The sequence below is a fragment of the Podarcis tiliguerta genome (genome assembly GCF_965153285.1).
Source record: "Podarcis tiliguerta genome assembly, chromosome: 2".
Taxonomy (NCBI): domain Eukaryota; kingdom Metazoa; phylum Chordata; class Lepidosauria; order Squamata; family Lacertidae; genus Podarcis; species Podarcis tiliguerta.
The window spans coordinates 48,555,518-48,577,387 of NC_139535.1; the positions used below are offsets into that span (position 1 = coordinate 48,555,518).

At 41.1% G+C, this 21,870-nt stretch overlaps 1 protein-coding gene across 1 annotated transcript; it reads left to right on the top strand.

Moving 5' to 3' along the window:
• Window positions 1–389: 389 nt before the first annotated feature.
• On the top strand, window positions 390–20,298 carry LOC310672273 (uncharacterized protein). Its single transcript, XM_083429230.1, has 7 exons — window positions 390–1,677; window positions 2,241–2,427; window positions 4,395–4,437; window positions 5,885–6,035; window positions 7,386–7,757; window positions 17,939–18,028; window positions 19,877–20,298. The coding sequence occupies exons 1-7, from the start codon at window positions 1,593–1,595 to the stop codon at window positions 19,912–19,914; spliced, it is 966 nt and encodes a 321-aa protein (XP_083285356.1). The 5' UTR covers window positions 390–1,592; the 3' UTR covers window positions 19,915–20,298.
• The last annotated feature ends 1,572 nt before the right edge of the window (window positions 20,299–21,870 follow it).

Here is a 21,870-nt window from a genome sequence, read left to right on the forward strand (position 1 = left end):
AATTCTGAATGAACATGTTTAGTATTGCATAGTGAGGCTTGTGTTTGTCTGCAGCATACTTTGAGGCTGAAAGTTACTCAGTTATACTTTTAGACTTATGCACATTGATTAGAGAGTAAGTTCCAACTAACATAGTCAAACCCGTTCTGTGGACTGGGGGGGGGGGGGAAAATCAGCTATTGACAGTTTAGATGACAGAGGAAAATTTAAGCTCATGTTTCCTGATTTGTTCTCAGACACATTGCTCAGGAGTAGGATGTCCTGGGGCAAAAAAGGAAGACTGGAATCAAGGTTGCATAGAAGAGAGAATTTCAGCAAAGGTAACCTGCTGAAATTCTCTCTTCTACAGAACAGGACTGGGGTGGATGGAAATTCAGTTCAAACTCCTCCTCCTCCTCCTCTTCTTCTTCTTCTTCATCTTCTTCTCCCTAATTCACACCTCCCTAATAATGGAGCTACTTGTCAAAATGTGCACTTCTCTGAATTTTGCACTGCAATTCTGCAACCAAAGAAGTATACAAAAATGCACACATTATGGGGAAATGTGTATAAAACCGGATATACATTTCACTGCTCGTGTGAGTATACAACTTGCATGAACAATTATTTGCCTGGCTGACCCTCAGAGCCGATCCTGAATTGCCTTAAGTGTGTTGCAGCCAGGAAAATAAGTTTAGCATGTTTTTCTGGATGACACGCCCCAAACTCGGAGTTAAAAATTATACAGCCCTGCAGTTTGAGAGCGGAACAAATATTTTAAGCAGTATTGCCATCCTTTGAGCAGCAGACATGTTTCCCATGAGTTCACCGTATAAACCTGATCTGAAGAAAATTCTTACTTTTGAAGGGTGGATAGATGCCTGCACATTTGCAGCTAATATTGTCTTGCCTGGAGGGTTTACAAAAGGCACTCCCTCAAAAAGTTACGGCTGTAAGATCTGCATGGCAGACATCTAAAGTACATCTCTGTTATGCACAGTGTGTATCAGCCTTGGACCATGCTTAGACTCCAGCTGAAGAGTGGTTTTCTCTTGTCCATTGCAAACCTCCTCAATTTCAGAATGTGCTGTGAAAGAGGGTCATGAATTCATATCGAGGGCCAGTTCCAATGGCTGTGTTGAGAATTACTCCATGACTGCACAGGATACAGAGAAACCATCCAGCTGCCATTCCATAACCCTTTTCTGAGCGTGAGATACATTGGATTCAGTGGGGCTTAGTTATGAGCAGACATGTATCAGATTTCACGCCCAGACTCTTTAGGGTTGTTCTGGGAGGCAGCATCAATTTAGAAAGCCTAACACTGTATTCAAGAAAACATGCTATACTAAATACTAGGCATCAGTGTAAGGTTTTTTTCAGTTGGAATTTCCACAAGACTATCTGGTTGTATATGCAGGATTAGAGCCATGCTGAGGACCCAGGTTCTCAGTTCTGAAACTACTCAGCTCTAATTAGGCTGTAGCAGTGTTAACCAGCAACTGTAGGCTCTTTAGCAGTACTGTTCCTTTATCGATCAATAGGCACAGATGATGTGAAAGCAGTACAATTACATATATATTCATTGCTCGTCTTCTTATATAAACTCTTTCATGAGCTGTTCTTCCAAAAGTAGTGGGGCACAGTATACTTTGCGTTGTGAGAAAATGACATTGTTTAAAAGCATTGTTGTTATTGGTAAGTTCTATATATATATATATATATTTTAAATTGGTTGTGGGAATTGGGGACTGTGAGACTTTAGGCTATGTATTTTCTCTTTATATGCATGCTACCCACACTTGGTTTAATTCTGTTCTTATTTTTATTATATCGAATGAATAAAAACCTCTAGCTTTTAATAAAACTTATTTGCCTATAACAATGTTTGAGTGCCTTGGTCAATTGATTTAATTAAAATATTCAAAGCTATTCTTAGCAAACAGAGCCTCCAGTTCAATTTAAAGGGGAGAGAAGAAGAAAGAAAACTGCTTTTCAAATGTTGGAAGGATTAATCTCTGACTCATTGCTAAGCGACGTTTAAAAATACTAATATAATATAGCTCTTGCTATTATTAGAGATACAGAAAGCTCTAGTGGCCTAGAATGATTTGACTGAACCTTATAATAATCTTAAGGGGAAGAAAATTTAGGGACGAGATTCAAGAAGTTCTTGTAACTACTAACCCTATGTTGAAACTAGCCCAAACTGAGAAAGAAAACTATTGTTAATTTAACAGAAATTTCTTTTTGTCTTGCAGCTCCTGTAGCTGAGGCAACTTGTCCATTATCTGAGCCTCATCATCCAACCACAAGATCACCAAACTGTAGGGTCTCATCTCCTTCACGTTGTGTTTCTCAAACACTGCGTGAGATAACAAATTGGAAAGGAAAACCCAGAAGACATAAGCTAAGCAAAGACTATATTGGCGGCCCCAGTAACTTCAAGTAAGTTAAAATCAAGTACTGTAGCTTAATTTGGATTCCTGCATGCATGCACATCACTGAACTGAACTGTGTGAACTGGAAAGCACTGCATTCAGGTTTTTCAGGTTGTAATGAATGAAAGAAAATTGCTTTGGTGGCGGATTCTTTCACACGTACTAGTTGTGAATCTAGGCAGTATGGCTTCAAATACACAGTGGTGGAGCTTCATGCTCCGGCACTGGGGGGCAGAGAGCAGGTGGGCACACGTCCTGGGGGTGGTGCGCTCCCCCCCACACACTCCCCTTCCTCCACCACTGTGAATACAACTGTTGGGAATCAGAAGTGAGGATAGAGCTGTTGTACTTGAGCTCAGCTTTTGGGCTTCCCATAAGGATCAGGCTGGACTAAACAAGCCTTTGGATTAATCCAGCAGGGCTGTTCTTGCACTGCAGCCTATGAGCAAGGAACTTATTTGCACAAGATTTGGAAGATGCTATCCTGAAGCTATTGGCTGGAAAGTTGAAAGAGGTGTCCTTGTATACAAGAGAAGGGACTTCAATCTGTTGAATTTCATTGTACACAGGCCGTACATTGATAATAAAGGTATTATTATACAAGGACCTGAGAGGCCAGGGTTTAAATCCCCACTCAGCCATGAAGCTCATTGGGTGACCTCAGGCCAGCCACTGCCTCTCAGCCCAACATACCTCACAGGGTTGTTGTGGGGGATTAGATGAGAAAGGGGAGATTAGATGAGCTCCTTGCAGAAAAAGGTGGGAGAGAAGTATAAAAATATAAATAAATAAATTTTTAAAAATTCAGCATCATACTGCTGACTATTGAGAGTATTTGCTAATCATTATACAGTCTAATTTCTTCTCTAACAGAAAGGTTATTGCACGGCAGGTGCTTCAGGTCAGCTAATGTGGATTCCAGGCAACTGTTGGCAGAGTCCACATTGTGCTAAAGGAGCAGCTTTGAGGCTGTAACTTTCTGCTATGCCTTTAACAGTTGCTTGATCTGCAGACATGAGCAGATACTGCAAAACTGAAGTCCCCTCCCCGCACCCCAATGAAGTTGGTGTTAAAGGCACAGGAGGCAGGTCTGACTAGTTATTGTTCTGTGATCACCTGCCTTAATGCCATATACCATCTTAACTTGGGTTACTTCTCATGTAGAGGTAGAGGTAACTAACTGCATCAAATGGTTCTCAACTAAGATGGGGAACTTAGTTGCTTACCTGGGGAACAGTGTTGCTTACCTGAATCATCAACAGCCTATAAGAAGATGAATATTTGTTTTTATGCAATCTGCTGTAGTCTCTTATGCTCCTGGCTATTGTTGGTTGAGAGGCCTGTTGTTAGAATAAGCCTCCACGTGAGAAGTTGGTAAATTTACCAGTATTAATAAAATAAATAACAGCAGTTTGTCAGAGCTGGGAAGGAATCTTGTTGAAGCTTACTTGGGAGTAAATTTACATGTCAAAACTCCTTGAAAGGGTTTGCACAGAACCAAGAAGACGGATGGGTGGCAAAAAGCCTCAGAGACAGCCTCTTAACTGATCTCATGAAAATGCAGTCTTTTAATGATCCTGTGACCAAATAAATCCAATTCAAAACCTGACCTCAGATAGACAATGCTGCACATGGAAGTTCTACTTTTGACCAAAAATTGCTTTTACTGGAAGGGATGCTCATCTTCCCTTTGGTCATAGTCATAATACTACTTAGGATTCCTTTGTATTCAAATAATATATTGCCTATTTTTTATGCCCTTTACAAATAAATGTGTTGAGGTGTGTATGTGTGTGTTTGTGTATGTACACAAACATGCATCTAGGGTGTATGTGCCAAAATGGGTCTTTGACCTGTGTGACAGAAAGCCTAGTTTCTGCCCTGAGTTTGTACTACAGTATTCTAACTAACATGCTTGCTTTGACAATCCAAGTCTTCAGTGATATCTGCTAAAAATGCTAATCTGTCTTTTAGACATCTCTGTCACATTGGATGGAGTCCCCAAACTGGTTTTGCTGTAAGTAATTGCTGTGGATTATTGCTTGCTCAACTATCAATGCTTCCTCTTTTCCTCTCTTTTTTAAAATGGTTGCTACAAAAAATGAGCTTTCTCTCATGATCTGAGAGTGACATTCTAACATGTTTGAGCCTTACCTTTATGCAGGCTTTTTTGTGAGCAAGTACGCATGCAAAGAAAGGCCCTTTTCTTCAAAGGCAGGGGTCTCCAAAGTGGTGCCTTGTGCACAGCAGTTTGCCCACCATTGCCTCCTATGTCTCCTGCAAAATGTCTTTGTAGACAGACATCTCCAAAATCACAAGGCACGAGAGACTGTTTGCTCTTCTTAGTTCTGTTTGCACTTGCCAGATGGGCAGAGTATAAATAATATTATAATTGTTGTTGTTGTTATTTATAGCCTGGTCTTTCCTGCTTCAGATACATTCCCTTAAATAGACCCACTTTTCAGTAAATACAAAGCCTTCCCCAACACAGGTGAGATGCAAAGACCTCCTCACTGTCAGTGCAGTGCTGACTGATGCTTTCTTTTCCACTGAATAGAGCATGGTCTACATCATTTTATGTTTATGCCCTTTTAAGATGAGGCGGCCTTTTTATGTTATGTCATTTTCTGATTGGTGCCCATTGCACTTCTTCAAAATTCCAAATGTGTCACAGGCTAGTGGTGAGCCCTGTTTTCAAAGCTCTGTAGCCGTTATAGCCTCCTTCTTTTTTGGACACAGTTGAACAACCTTGTCTACACTGATCCAAAACACCCACCCACCTCACTCACACACGAAAACAAAGATCACCACAGCCAATCACAAGCAAACAATCACACCCTAGGCCAACCCCAACCTCTCTCACCACCAAAGGAACACAAGTGAACAACACAAGCAACGCTGACACCAAACTCTACATACATTAAACATAATAGAAACACCGCCACCCGACCCCACCCCCATCCATCTTCCCTCTCTCCACCCCCTTTCTTTTTTCCTTTTTTTTCTCTTCTCCCCCTAATGCCTCAACAAATGAAATGGATTTGTAAAAATGTTACATGGAAAAAACAACAACGAGGCATTACACTTACTTCTGTAAAACAAGAAAATCCTTAGTAAAATATCAAGATGGGGGGGGGGGGACAACCTTGTCTACAGCAAAGCTCTGTTTATTTGCCCCTTATGGTTTGCTTATGGTTTTCCTCAAATAATGATGGGTCTTGTTCGTTAAGTAAGAGACACTTAATGATCTCTATCAATACTCAGCACCTCCAACTAGTTTCCAGGTTCCCTAGCAAGACGAATGAACTAGTGAATGAGAGGCCACATTAAAAAAACACACAGGAAAATCGTTTTGAATTTGACATGCTTTACAACTCAGTCCTAACTGATCTATATGGGAAGTATTTGGGGTTCATGATTAAGAAACATGCTGCTCAGTTTTACAATTTTACCTTGTCTTGCAGACCAGCTTAGATCCTGAACTAAAGATGATCTTTGCTAAGGCTGGCATAACGCAGGACCACCTGAAGGACAGGAGAACATCAAAGAAGATTTTGGAAGTAATTGAGAAATGTGGGGGTGTAGAAGCAGTATTGAAAGAGGCAAAGGCGACAGGTATTGCACTTGAGCACCTGTGTAGGTAGTGAAAACATTTTTCTGTATTAATGTTATGTAAACATTTATCCAAGCGGTCAAATGTATTGGTATGGTCACTGGCTGCCTTGCTGCATACAAACGCAGTATGGAATGTGGTTGCACAAGTATGGCAGCCACCAGTTGGCTAGTGACTGTGCCGTGCCATGCTGTGAGAAACTCAGGGTAGACAGCTTTCCCTGTTCCCTTGTACCATTGACAGTTTCTAAAGATGTTTGTTTAAAGGCTTAATAGTCCCTGTCTTGTATTCAAAAAGTGAACACCAGGGTGGGGCTGTTCTACAGAAAAGGCCCTAGTTACCACCTGTCTTGTCTTTCATCCTCTGCTTTTATTGGTGCTTGGCGGGGCTTGTTACTTTTGCCATACCCATCCCAGGTGAGAAGACTATGCTTGCAACTGAGGGCTGGATCTGTTTGCACTGATGATGGCACACCTTGAGTGAAGATTACTCTAGTCCAACCCTCTGACTCTTCCTCCATCTCCAATCTGGCTAGTTCCATGGATTGGCAGGATGGCTCCCTGGCTACTGGGGGAACCTTGTTCCTCAGAGGCATGGCTTCCCCTTGCCTTCTGGGATGTCCTAGAGCCACAGGATGGAACCCTCATCCAGATCACTGTTCAAACTGCCTCTGCCCCCCATCTCTGCGGCCTCTTCCTCCCCCTCTGACGGATCCTGCCATTCCCACCCCATCCCACCTGGGACTCGGCTAGATTGGAAAAGTGATTCATATGCGTTGTGTATGCTATAGAACATTATGCCACCAGATGGCGCTGTGGAGTCCCGTTTTCCTCTACCTGTTTTCCCTGTTTACATTTACAATGCATTTAACTGAAACACTTCTTTGAGGTGTCTAGATCCAGCTCTGTGACATGGGGCCTATGATACCATCACGCATGTTTTGGGGTGCTGAGGAATCAGATGAGAAAGCAGGTCCCAAACCATTCAGCAACTAACGGGCAATTCCTGCAGATCACACAGAACTGGTATAACAGAATAAACCTTTCAAGCTGTTCTAACTACCTTGACCAATTCATAAGCAAGCAAGCGCCCTTTTAGAATGCATAAAGTTGGTTTTAATTTTTGCATGTGGATATTTGCATTTTTTCGTGCATAGCCCTGAATCCATATGGCTTCGTACATGGACATCAACAATCAGATTCAATGTTGCGCTTGGTAATTTTTTAAAAAATCTTGCTTTACTTGGGACTTTGCTTTCTTGCTTAACTTGGTGGGGCTTTGGAAGAAAACAATTTTGTTGAAAACTTTAATTGAATAGGCTGAGGAGCTGTTTCACACCTGTCTTTCTGCAGGCTTATTGAAAAAACCCCTTGACCATCCTCTGCTTTATCCTGCAATGCCCACGGAGCTGGATTCCACTTGCAGCCCAAACAATAAACAAGACTCCTGTAGTTTAGGAGTGAAGGATGGATTTAAGGATCTACTAGCAGCACCTAGCTCCATATCAAAATCAGATGAGTCGTCTCATTATGTTGATCTCCCTGCAGTTGTCATATCTCCAGCACCTTGCACGTCTCCTTCCAAAAGGGTATCTCAACACAATTTGATCCAAAATTTGAAGGATGTGCAGCTGAAAAAGTCAAAGAGTGACAACCGACTAACTCCTTTCACCCGCAACATTCTAATGAGTCGGATCAGAAAAGGGACACAACTGAAACCAGCAAGTATCTTTTTTTTTTTTTTTTTTTAAGTAATTTTTATTTTTCCACATAAAAAACAAACATAACAATAACATAAACAAAAACAATAACAAACATATAAAATGGACCTCCCCATACCACCCCTTTTCTGCATCCTTATTTCAGATTTTTCAGCAACTTTTTAGTCAAACAATGTATACCTTTTTTTCCATCAATTAAATTTTCTTTAACTTAGTATTAACAGCTGTAGCTCTTTACCTCTTATTGCCCTGAACCTTAGTTTTCATCCAAATTACAACGATTTTTAAGATATTCTTTAAATTTACTCCAATCTTCTTCCACCGCCTCCTTCCCCCGGTCTCGAATTCTGCCAGTCATCTCCGCCAATCCCATATAATCGATCACCTTCGACTGCCATTCTTCCAGCGTGGGTAGTTCTTGCGTTTTCCAATACTTTGCTAGGAGAATTCTTGCTGCTGTTGTGGCGTACATAAAAAATGTCTTGTCCTTCCTTGACACCATTTGGCCCACCATGCCCAAGAGAAAAGCTTCTGGTTTCTTGAAAAAGGTTCTCTTGAGAACTTTCTTAATTTCATTATAGATCATTTCCCAGAATGCCTTAATCTTCGGGCAGGTCCACCAAAGGTGAAAGAAGGTTCCCTCAGTTTCATTACATTTCCAGCATTTGTTACTGGGCAAATGATAGATCTTCGCTAACTTAGCAGGAGTCATGTACCACCTGTAGATCATTTTCATAATGTTTTCTCTTAAGGCATTACATGCCGTAAATTTAACACCAGTGGTGCACAACTGCTCCCAGTCAGCAAGCTCAATATCATGTCCAATATCTTGTGCCCATTTAATCATACTAGACTTCACCATTTCATCTTGAGTATTCCACTTCAGCAACAAATTATACATCCTTGATAGGTTTTTAGTATTGGGTTCTAACAATTCTGTTTCTAGTTTGGATCTCTCCATCTGGAAGCCTATCTTTCTGTCCTGTTTAAATGCTTCATTTATTTGTCTATAATGTAGCCAATCTCTCACCTTGTCTTTCAACTCCTCAAAACTTTTCAGTTTCAGTTGTTCACCATCCTGTACTATAATTTCAGAATATTTAGGCCAATGTGGCCCCATATTCAATTTTTTCACCTCTTTGGCTTCCATAGGTGACAACCCCCTGGGGGTTTTACTTTCAAGTAAATCTTTATATCGAATCCAAACATTGTACAAAGCTTTCCTGACAACATGATTTTTGAAACCTTTATGAGATTTTACCTTATCATACCATAGATATGCATGCCAACCAAATCTATTATCAAATCCTTCAAGATCCAAGATGTCTGCATTCTCGAGGCGCAGCCATTCTTTCAACCAGCAGAATGCTGCTGATTCATAGTACAGTTTTAAGTCTGGCAGGGCAAAGCCTCCTCTATCTTTAGCATCTGTTAAAATCTTAAATTTTATTCTAGGCTTTTTGCCCTGCCAGACAAACTTGGATATGTCTTTCTGCCACCTCTTGAAACAATCCATCTTGTCTATTATTTGTAAAGTCTGAAACAAAAATAACATTCTAGGCAATACATTCATTTTGATAACGGCGATTCTTCCTAACAGAGAAAGTTTCAATCCTGACCATGTGTCTAGATCTTTCTTAACTTCTGACCAACATTTATCATAGTTGTCTTTAAATAGATTCACGTTTTTCGATGTCAGATTTACCCCCAAATATTTAACTTTTTTTGCTAACCCCAAACCAGTTTCTTTTTGGAATGCCTCTTTTTCCTCATTTGTTAGATTTTTCTCCAGCACTTTAGTTTTTTGTTTATTCAATTTAAATCCTGCAACTTGACCAGATATTTCTATCAGTTCTAAAACTCTTTTTGTACTAGTGTTCGGCTGCTGTAATGTTAAGACTAAGTCATCTGCAAATGCTCTTAACTTATACTCTTTCGCTCCGAACTGAATTCCTTTTACCAACTGGTCCTTTCTAATCATGTTTAACAATATCTCCAAGACTGAAATAAAAAGTAAGGGAGAAATGGGGCATGGATAAAGCACAAAGACAAATGATCTCTAAAGAAGGTAGATTACCAAAGATCTTTTTTGAGATGACAGAAAATATGGACCTAATAGATATTTGGAGGACTAGAAACCCTCTCGAAAGAGAGGGAACTTTTTTCTCGGAATCTAAAATGACATGGACAAGAATCGACCAAATCTGGGTATCTAGTGTGATGGCTGCAAAGATAAAAAAAGTGGAAATCTGCCCAAAAACCTGCTCCGACCATAACGCAGTGAAGATGGAAATGAAATTGACAACAACTGGATCCTTTAGGTGGAGAATGAATGACTTCCTATTTAGAGATGAACAAATTTGTGAAAAGGCCCTAAGGACATTGAAAGATTATTTTGAGATTAACTTAAGAACAAAAGTTGAAAAAAAGAATAATTTGGGACGCAAGTAAAGCCGTGATGCGAGGCTTCCTGATACAACAGAATTCAATTAAGAAGAAAAAACAAAATGAAAGGAAAAGTAGAATTCTGGAAAAGATGAAGGAAGGAGAAAAGAAATTGAGGTCCAATCCAAAGTCTCATGAAATATTGAGAGAAATAAAATATTATCAGATGCAGTATATGGAACTTACAAACCAAGAGATAGAATGGAAAATTAAACAAATGAGACAGAGGACATTTGAATCAGCAGATAAATGTGGGAAGCTTCTTGCATGGCAATTGAAAAAAAGACAGAAACTGAACACTGTTACTTGTCTGGAGGAGGATGGAAGGAGTATATGTAAGCCGAATGAGATAAGTAACTGTTTTCAAAGTTATTTCAGAAAATTATATTCACAAGGGCCTGTGAAGGAACAAGAGATAGATGAATTTTTGGAAAATTATGGACTACCAAAAATCTCGGAACAGAACAGGCTGATTTTGAATCAAAAAATAACAGAACAAGAAATAGAGGAAGCCATTCAAAAGACACAATTGGGAAAATCTCCAGGACCAGATGGCCTGACGGCTAAATATTACAAGGTTTTGAAAGACTGTCTAGTACAACCATTGAAAGAAGTATGCAATGAGATACTGGAAGGGAAGGGGGCACCTGAATCGTGGAGAGAGGCTTTTATATCACTTATACCAAAAACTGAGACTGAAAAGAACCAGGTTAAAAACTACCGCCCGATCTCACTTTTAAATGTGGATTACAAAATATTTGCAGACATTTTAGCAAAAAGACTTAAGAAAGTGTTGATAGGTGAGATTCATAAAGATCAAGCTGGCTTTCTCCCGGGAAGACACATGTCGGACAATGTAAGGAATATAATTGACATTGTGGAGTTATTGGAAACAAACATTAATAGAAAAGCAGTATTGATTTTTGTGGACGCGGAGAAAGCCTTTGACAACATTTGTTGGAGCTTTATGAAAAAGAATCTCCAGGGGATGGGGGTAGGCCAAGGTTTTGAAAATGGTATAAGTGCAATATATTCTAAACAGAAGGCAAAACTAATTGTGAATAATGTGGTAACTGAAGAGATAGCTATAGAGAAAGGAACACGACCAGCAAGTATCTTTTATTTCAATACTGCACTGGTTATCTGATGATAGCTTAAGCGTTCCTGTTAATCTCCTCCCCGTCCCCCGAATTGGCTTTTAAGACAACACTGCTCAAAATGCAAGCTTTGTGCCTATGTCTTCAGCTAATTTTCTAAGTGAACTTTTAAGTCTAAAAACCAAGCCAAAATGGTGAGCACATAATAAGCATTCACTTAATAAACCTGTTTGCCATATCTCAGAGGTAATGCTTCTAATCTCTGTGCTCTGTTTGGAAGCTGGGGATTACCTAGAACAGGCATCCCCAAACTCAGTGCTCCAGCTATTTTGGGACTACAATTCCCATCATCCCTGACCACTGCTCCTGTTACCTAGGGATCAGGCCCATCTTAACTGTTGGCCCAAGGGGTGCGGGGCACCTGGGCGCTGGGCTCTCAGGGGCACCAGGCCGAAAGTCTGGGGCCCGAGAGCTGGAGTCTGGGGATGAGCCCATTGGAGTGCCACAGGCTCTTCTGCTGCAAGGCACTGAGGCGGCCGGCCAGCTCTGCCCTCCGCCCTTCTTCTCAACTGGGCTGCACGCACACAGCTCCTCCGTAGCAGAAAGAGGCTGCCAGCTAGGGCAGAGAGAGGCTGCATTGTGTGAGGTGCCCGGCTATGGCTTCTCCATCCAAGTCAAACCGGGGGGGGGGGGGGAGGTTGCTGGGCAGATCTTTGCACCCCGATGCCGCATATGCTTAAGACTGCTCTGCTAGGGATGATGGGAGTTGTAGTCCCAAAACAGCTGGAGGGCCGAGTTAAGGGATGCCTGATCTAGAACATGGGAGACGCTGAACTTTGGCCTGCCTAAGTGGGTGGTATCTCTCTCTCCATTTTGTTTTGTATGGCATCAGCAGGTGGGTGGAAAGATGTTTTGAGTAGTAAGATGTGATTGGGAATGAACCTTGTCTCATTTTGAGAGAAGGAGGGAAAATGCACAGCTTGTTCCACTGTACAGGGCCTTGTTCCAAAGGTACATGGGTACTGTTCAATGTAGGAGCTGCATTAGGCCAACAATACCACAGTGTTGGAACCATTGTTCTTATATGTGAGATTAGGGTGCCACTGGAGAATTCAGTGTATCCCACTGGATAAATATAGCTGTTGCCACGATAAGTGAATTCTGTATACTTATAATAATAATTTATTATTTATACCCCGCTCATCTGGCTGAGTTTCCCCAGCCACTCTGGGCGGCTTCCAATCAAGTGTTAAAAACAGTACAGCATTAAAAATTAAAAACTTCCCTAAACAGGGCTGCCTTCAGATGTCTTTTAAAGAGAAGATAGATGCTTATTTCCTTCACATCTGAAGGGAGGGCGTTCCACAGGGTGGGCGCTACTACCAAGAAGGCCCTCTGTCTGGTTCCCTGTAACCTCACTTCTCGCAGTGAGGGAACCGCCAGAAGGCCCTTGGCACTGGATCTCAGTGTCTGGGCTGAATGATGGGGGTGGAGACGCTCCTTCAGGTATACAGGACCGAGGCCGTTTAGGGCTTTAAAGGTCAGCACCAACACTTTGAATTGTGCCCGGAAACGTACTGGGAGCCAATGCAGATCTCTGGTCTTAGGTTATGTGTTATTAGGACTTTTGGACCAGGACTAGGACTGTGATACCATGAAATAGAATAGTACAAGATAAGCTAGCAGTGGTACCACACTGATCTGATGCAGGCCACACTGCCATAGCTTCACCCATCTCCATAGCGGATTATGAAAGATGGCTGTGAATCAGCGGGCAGATTAGCAGAACAATGAGCTAGTTCTGTAGAAAAAGACCATAGAACAGATTCTATAGAATAGACTTGGCTAAAGCCATAAACTTAACAAAGAGACTAGTTTGACCACTTTATGTTACTGGCTTTAGCGAAGTCTGTAAAGCAGGAGAAGCCAGGCTTACAACGTACTATTGGATGCTGGCGCCATTTGGGCCAAGTGACGAGGAGGAGGTGCACAGGTGCAAGGTGAGAGCCTGGGACATTTCAGGATCCAATCAGAAGCCAGGATGGCTTCTGTAATTCCAGGATGTCCCAGTCAAATTGGGACAGTTGGGGGTATGGGTTACCCAGCTCTGCCATAGATGGCCTGAATTTCCTGTGTTTGTACCTGACATTGCTGACTAGCTCTTCTAAATGCATGCAAGCTGAAACAAGAAATCCTCAGGGTGCTTATAGTAAGCTGTCTTCAGTTGCCTTCAGGAAGTGAGGCAAGTGCAAGCCAGCTATATAACGTGAATTCTGCACTTGCACAAGCTCTGGTTACACAAGCAAAAGGACCTTAATAACTGGAGGCTTATTCTAATCTCTTATGTTAAAAATAAAATAAAAATCAGTCCTAAGTCCCAGTGACAGGCTAATTACCTCAGCTGCTTTCTTGAAGCCAAGAAGAAAGCAGATTGAGTTCATGCATCTTGCTAGATAAAACGCCTGGGGTGATGGCAGCTCTCATCTAAGAGACAAAGCTTTGTTTCTAATTTGCTAGTCTTCAGCTGTTGGGAGCTGACTAAAAATGGGTTGTTGTTTCTTAGAAGTCTTGGAACATTAGAACACTTTGCAAATTCAATAAATAAAAGCCCCTCTGGCCAATTTGTCTAACAAATTATTTTAATTATGACTGAAACTTGTTTAGAGAGGGGGGGAAAATATGGCATTAACATTATGTAGCAATAAATATCCAAACCCTGCATTTCTCTAAATTTTACGTTGTAACTTTAAGTATAAGGTGTCTAAAAGTCTCCAAACATTGTCAGTCCTTGCTGTGTGGCTGGCCATCTTTTAAAAATCAGATTTAGTGGGGCTGACTTAAGTTGCGTGGATGTGATCAACTTCATCTTGTGGAAAGTGGAAACTAATTTTTTGGATTGGTCCTTGCTTTCTGATTCAGAGAATGCTTTATGTGGGCATGGTGGTTTTATATCATGTGCCCTGTTTAAAAAAAATGCTGTTTGGCAATTTAATTAATAAATAACAGACTACAATTGCCAGAGGTTGGGGGGGGGGGTCTCTTTACAATCTGCCCCAGACGATCATTCAGAATACATGCAAATTATCTAATACACTGAGTTCATGGACAGTTTGAAGGATTCCCATAGGGACCCTGTTACCAAAAAGAAGGAAATGAATCACCAGGAAAAAGACAAGGATTTGCATATTGATATTTCCTATGTGTTGATGCAAATTTAGAGATAATGACTGCAATTTAAGTGGAAATGCATCTTACCACAGTAGGGAAGACTGTTCTGGGTGCCTACTTGGTATTCTGTGAAGGTGCTGTTGATGAGCACTTTCAATACCTCTTCTCATGCTTCTTTATCTTTAAACCAACTAGGTCTAGAAAGCCCTTGAAACAGAGAATTACAGTGGTACCTCGGGTTAAGAACTTAATTCATTCTGGAGGTCCGTTCTTAACCTGAAACTGCTCTTAACCTGAGGTACCACTTTAGCTAATGGGGCCTCCCGCTGCAACCGCGCGATTTCTGTTCTCATCCTCAAGCAAAGTTCTTAAGCCAAGGTACTATTTCTGGGTTAGCGGAGTCTGTAACCTGAAGCGTCTGTAACTTGAAGTGTCTGTAACCCGAGGTACCACTGTATCTTCTGATGGTCCTTCTGTAAAGTAGAACACTTGGCCCACCCTACTGGCCACAGAGGGAACATATTAGACTGCACAGGCCTTAGTCTGATCTTCTGCACAGGCCTTAGTCTGATGTTACCTAACATAGGCAAGGGTGCGACGCTCGTCTCTTAAGAGGCTTTTCTTTTTATGTTTTGCCTGGCTGTTTATGAGGCTTTAATTCCACATTCTGGTTACATTTTGTGTTTTTATCTGTATTGTTGTATTTGTTGATGATTGCCTTGTGGGCAGGAAGATGATTCATAACATGCTTTTAAGAATAAAAATAAATACCGTATTTTTCGCTCCATAAGATGCACCTAGTTTTTAGAGGGGGAATGCAAGGAAAAATATATTCTTTAAAGGGAGCGCTGAGCAGAGCCTGTATGCACCCCAGGCTCTGCTCAGGGCTCCTTTTCACAAGGTGTGTGGGGCGTGTGTGCGGCGCTTTCAGGCGGCTCTTTAAAGGGAGCGCGGCTCTTGGGGGCTTTTCTGGGAGGTGGAGGAAGGGACAGAGGGGCTAAGCCAGAACAGCAAGCGGGATTGCTGCGCAGTGATCCCACTTGCTGTCTTAGCTTATGGGATAGCTGCGCTCAACCTCTCCCGGGCAGCGGGATGAAGGCTCCCCCAAGAGCCGCGCTCCCTTTGAAGAGCGTGTGGAGCATGTGTGCAACTCTTGGGGGCTTTTCCCCGAGGAGGGAAAAGCCCCCAAGAACCGCACATACGCTCCACACGGCTCTTTAAAGGGAGTGCTGAGCAGAGCCTCCCGCCTGCATTCGCTCCATAAGACGCACACACATTTCCCCTTACTTTTTAGGAGGGGAAAAGTGAGTCTTATCGAGCAAAAAATACAGTATGTGGGCATTTACACCCCACCTTTTTAAAGGAGGCAATGAACAATAGAAATCACAGCAACATAAAAATATAACGGCAAAGTGAAGAAAAAGAGATTGAAGATTCAAGTATAAAATGTAAACTGAAATAGAGCAGTCCAAGATACAATTTCCACCTTTAAAATCCTTTGGGCTGTCCAGAGAACACATACAGTGTGACCATAGTAATGTAGATCTCTTTGCTCTAAATTATTTGTTAATCGAGTTGTTTTCCTGTCCACCACATACATATTGCTTATTGCTGTTGTACTCTTCTGATATCCTTTCTAAACCCAACTATTTTCTCTATGCTGCTTGAAAATGAGAACAATTCAAATATGCATACTAAACAAGTCTGAGGCCCTTGAGTCAACACAGCAATAAAAGTGGAGATGATTGCCTAGGTATAATTGCCATGTATGATAAAACAGAGATCTAAGCTTATGGAGGAATAAAATAACTTTAATTGCAAGTTCTGTATAAAATTATGTGGCCCTTTGAGATTACTTGCAGAAGATAGGAGGAAAAGAGACTTGAAGCTACAAAACTGCTACTTATGGAACTTTTATTAAATAGTCTTATTTCTCCTTGTGCAAATGCAGAAACACAGAATTTATAGTTTTTGACGTATAGTAGTAAACATCCTCCTCCAGCATAGCTAAAAGTGGAGGCTTGCTACGGTAACTATATTTCCTCAATGGCATGGCTGCAAGAAAGGAGATGGATGGAGATATACTTTTGTTTACACTGAGACATTAAGGCCCCATCTCAGAGTGATTTAACAACCAATGTGTACCTTGGGTTCGATGCTTCAGGCTACAGACGCTTCAGGATACAGACTCCTCTAATCCAAAAATAGTACCTCGGGTTAAGAACTTTGCTTCACTATGAGAACAGAAATTGCGCAGCAGTGACAGCTGGAGGCCCCATTAGCTAAAGTGGTACCTCAGGTTAAGAAGAGTTTCAGGTTAAGAACGGACCTCCAGAATGAATTAAGTTCTTAACCTGAGGCACCACTGTATTCCCAGGGAACTCTAGGAATTGTAGGTCTCTGTGGGAATAAGGGTCATCTAACAACTCTCAGCATCCTAAAATAACCACAGTACCCAGCATTCTTTGGGGGAAGCCATGATTGTTTAAAGTGGTGTGATACTGCTTTAAAGATAGAGTGCAGATGATGGGAAAGACAAAAGGTCAAAGATGGGTGGGAAAGACAAAACATAGCAATGAAATATTTGATCCTTCTCAATCTGCTGGCAGCGAAAACTAGAAAAGTATGGCAAATAAATGCTGAAATTATGCTTGGAAATGAGAGTTTTGTACTATTAATCCTGGAATGGTAAAACTCATTTGAAGAAATGTTTTTATATAGTACCATCTATGTACATGGTGCTTGTTGAAGAATGAGAGAACACGGTCTCTCCTGCCCTCCCAAGGGTTTCCATTTTAGGAGACAACAGAAGGAAAAGAGGGAAGTTGGCAGAGGGGAGAGAGAATGTGAGGTTTTTGCAGCTATGTGCGTTTAGGCTTGGATACAGCAAGGCACAAAGATGACCAGTAACTTGTCCCGAAGTACTAATGGAGAAGGTAAATTTTGAGAAGGGGGTTGAAAGAAGCAGTGGGTGGCACTGCAATCATTGTGAGAGGGAGGAGCTCACTCCTGTAACTGGTACATGGAGGCATAGCATTAGAGGCTTTATGGCCATCACAACTACTTTTGACAGCCAGTGTGGTGCAGTGGTTAGATTGTCAGACTAAGACCTGGAAGACCAGGGTTCAAATCCCCACTTGGCCATGAACTTCACTGGGTGAGTCTCAGCCTAACCTCCCTCACCAGGTTGTTTTGGGGATTAAATGGGGGAAAGAACCATGTCCCCCCACCTTAGGAGATAACGGATGGGATGGAAATGCAATAAACAAACAAACTAGCCACTGATAGCCTAAACATGAATTTGCCTAGATGTTTGTGTTGCTTCTTGGAGCAGACACCAAGCTACTTGATCCTGACTGAATAAAAACTCCTAAAAAGAACCAGATGGCTGATTAGTTATGCTGATAGTCCCAAAGTAGATTTGACTTCTAAAAGCTGCATCACTGTTTCATTTTTGAACTTTGAAAACAGGTAGCTCAGAATCCAATGCCTCCCATTGATGACGACATAGTTGCTGCTCTTAAGGATGTTGTTCAGAAGAGACACAAGGCAATACACCTTTCAGGTAGATGAATTGGAACCCCCCCCTTCAACATGTAACTTAAAACTATATTGCTTTATTGTTCCTTCGGACAAGCATCTGTTCAATAATTTTCACTGGAACAAAGTACAGTAAGTGATCCCCCAAGAACTGGGTGAATACGCTTCTGAAAAGCCAGTGCTTCCTTTCCCTTTTAAAATGTTGAATATTCATTCATTATGTCAATTAGAAATGTGTGAAGATGGCAAGGATCTTGAACTCGATCTGTTCCTAAAAAGCTATTGCTAAAAACAGCTGAAATATTGGGTGAAGTCTGGGATAAATGTGGCACCGTATGAGGTCATGTTCTATTTAATTTTCTAAGTCTAATGGTAATGGAGGGGGGGAAGTACCATGGTTATGACAGATTGAAAGCCATATGTGAGGAATCACAGAGGACAGAAGCTGAAGCTGACATTTATGATGTAGCAGCAATTAGCAAGCAATGTCATATTTAGAAAGCTGGATAGGAACAGGAACCACAAACTCATCTCTCCCTGGTGTTTACAAAATTTTTAAAGGAATAATTCTACTTTTACCAGGCCTCTTCCAGATGTTTTTATGAGACCATGTAGCTTTAGAGAACATTCAGTGGACTAGGGAAAGTAATGCATCTCTTCCTGCCTTTAACTATTGCTTCTAGATATAAAAGGTTAATATGTTTACTCAATCAAATAAGCAATATTTTATTACAAAATCAGAGTCCTACACAACTACCTGCCTTTTTTAAATAAAAAAATGGGATTATAAAAGTTATTATCTGTACTAGAAAGAAACAAAAGAACCTTTTCTGTTTGATACTAGAAACTGTGAATGAAAGATCACATTATATTATTCTTTGCACACTCTTAGGACACTGATCTTGGTTACAAATTCATTAGGCAGGTAACTGACATTTTATGTGGTTACATTGTACACACTTCTATCTTGTTTTTATTTATCTAAAAAATGTTATACCCTGTCCCCAGCCCAAAAAAGGGAGTTTCCCAAAGATGGTTTCAAAAATATGGGTGACATCCAGTATCAGTCATACTTGTTTACTCAATTTTTATGAGATGGAAGGCTGACTAATGCTCCAGCTCCAATACAGTTGTACATTGGTTCTTGAACGGATTTTGTTCTGGTTAGTCGGTTTGACTTCTGAAAATATTCGGAAACCAAGGCATGGCTTCCGATTGGCTGTAGGAGCTTCCTGCACTCAATCGGAAGCTGCGAAAATTGCGTCTGACATTCGGATTCCAAAGAACGTTCGCAAATTGGAACACTTCTGGGGTTGCGGTGTTCGGGAGCCAAAACATTCGAGTCACAAGGCATTTGAGAAGCAAGGTACAACTGTATTCCACTCCCTTCTACATGGTAAGATCACTCCCTTTAATAGGAAAGTTGGTGAATGCTGTGGGAAATTGAGCTGAAACAGACACCGAGAAACAAGAGAGAGATACTGGTGTCCTTGGGGGAACCTGAGGTTTACAAAACCAATACAAGGATTTGTTCAGTGCTGTAATTTCTGCATTACTTATGTACAATGTCATGATCGTATTAATCTCCTTTTAGTTGTGCAGCGCCCATCCATTCATGCAAAACTTGCACCACAATCCTAGCTCAATGGGGCTTGCTCCCAGGGCAAGTAAGGATAGAATTACCTACTTTCCTGAAAGTAAGCCCCATTGAACCCCATAGAGGGTTATGCTATTAATCACATTACAATGACTTTAAAATTACAATGCTATTAAATTGCAATGATCTCCAATATTTTTAATTAATGACATAACGGAACACCAGTACATATTGGCTTCAATAGAATACCCTACTATCCTCAACCTTTTCTTGCAGATACTGAAGAATCTGACTTGGAGAATGGCGATGAATGAAATGATTAAAATTACCATCCTTAAGGAGAAGAAATTAAACATGTTAACTACTACTTGATCTTTTAATACTTGATTGTTTAATACAAATATTTTCCAGGATACTTGGAGAATATGATATACTTTAACTGTAGGCTATTTAAATACTGAAGATGTCTAATATGGCGCTGACATGACTTGTCTTAGTATTGTTTTTTAACAATCATGTGCAGGCTGTTGCTTGATTTTTCTTTCTTTCTTATTTCCTCCCAGTGCTGTTTAGTTGGTGAATGTATTACAAATATAAACAGTTTCTGCTTTTAACTTTTATTCCTGCTGATACTCCATTTAGTATCTGCTCCTAGAATACAGATAATACGTGTCTAAAAATCAGTAATAAACTGTGTTTCCAGGCTCTAGTGAAAAATGACTTCTCTTTTTGGTGTGGTCATAGAGACAGTGTTCTTATCTGAAGGTTATAGAAACATGCTCCTGCCTGCTCGTCCGCCCAACAAAACGAAGTTGTGTCAATAGCATGGAATATGCTTTGCCTCACTGTTCACCAGAGCTTTAGGTGTTTTTCCTCCACCCCCTGAAAGTAATGACCCTATTCTTGGTTTAAGTCCTCCTGCCACTCTCCCTGCAAGCTTTGGCTACTCATGTGTATTTGTTGCTTCACCCATCCTTCCATTTCATCATATGTATGCCCCTTTTAAAAAACCAAAGTTTCCCAGAAAGCTCCCTTACATAGCCACCTTGGTTTCTTTATGTGCTTCTCCATTGTCTTGCTTTCTGGAATGGTTTGGGATTGAGCCTTTAACAACTCACTTTTAAGAAACCCCTACCCATCCTGAAGTAATTTCTCCTTTATTTAAGAACATTCATGACCTGCTTAATAATATCCAAGACAAATCTCTAAGCTACATACACAAGTCAATATGTACAAACCATATAAAACCATTAATCCCCATATGATTACAACAACAGACACAAATCCAAAGTTGTCAAACAGAGTCCAGCTCCAATAACCAAATTCAGTGGTCTGGGAAAGCTTGTGTAAATAAGTCTTGAAAATATATCTAAAACAGATAATAGAGGAAGCATTCCATATGGCACAAGGAAGAGCAGTCCAAACATGACAGGAAAAGGCCAGTTTCAGAGTTGTTGTCAAATTATAGTCAGTAGAATGTGGTGCTACCAATAAGGTTTTCGCAGGGTTCATGCAGAAGATCTATATGTGGCCAGGAAGTATTTCAGGTTACTTGACTCAATGGTCTTCAGGGCTTTGTAAGTCAACATGACATTGATAAGTAACTAGCAGTCATTGCCATTTTGTCAGCAGTACAGGTGTACTCTGTGCACATGAGGCTGTACCATCCTAGATCATTGTCAAGGAAAGCTTTATACAGTCATAGAGCACATTGCAGTAATCTGCTTGTAAGGTTACCAATGCATGAGTCTCTCTCTAGACAAGCTGTCCCTATTCAAGGGAGTGTGAAGTTGGCATTGGTAGTAGGGTGCCTTGCCACAGAGATTACCTGGGTCTCCAAGGACAAAGGTAGATCTAGAAGCACCCCTAAACTATGTACCAGTTCCTTTCAGAGGGAGTGCAACACCATCCAGTGTCTCTCTAGGAAGCCTCTCCCAAATTTTCTTGAGGTTTCTAGCCTCTTTTTTTTTTTAAAAAAAAACAACTTTGGAAATTTGCTTTCCAGACATTACTAGCGTTTCCCCCCCTTTACTGGGAAGCCCAAGATGATGTGATCACTTCTAAGGTTTCTATGACTTTCATCTCATCAAATAGTAGTGGTGCTGTTGCCACAGAACTTACCAGGCAAAGGTCTGGGGCTGTTGCATAAATGCCACTCGCCAAATGATCAGGAAGCAGTGGCAGTGGGCAGATAGCAGCAAGCTAGGAAGATACCTGATGGCTGAGACTCCAACTGCACAGCACAGTTTTAAATAGAACATTAAAAACTC

Coding starts and splice junctions, on each gene's coding strand:
- LOC310672273 (XM_083429230.1), top strand. CDS start 1,593: ATGAGCTGTTCTTCCAAAAGTAGTGGGGCACAGTATACTTTGCGTTGT. Junction 2,428..4,394: donor GGCGGCCCCAGTAACTTCAA/GTAAGTTAAAAT, acceptor TCTGTCTTTTAG/ACATCTCTGTCACATTGGAT. Junction 7,758..17,938: donor GACACAACTGAAACCAGCAA/GTATCTTTTTTT, acceptor GAAAACAGGTAG/CTCAGAATCCAATGCCTCCC.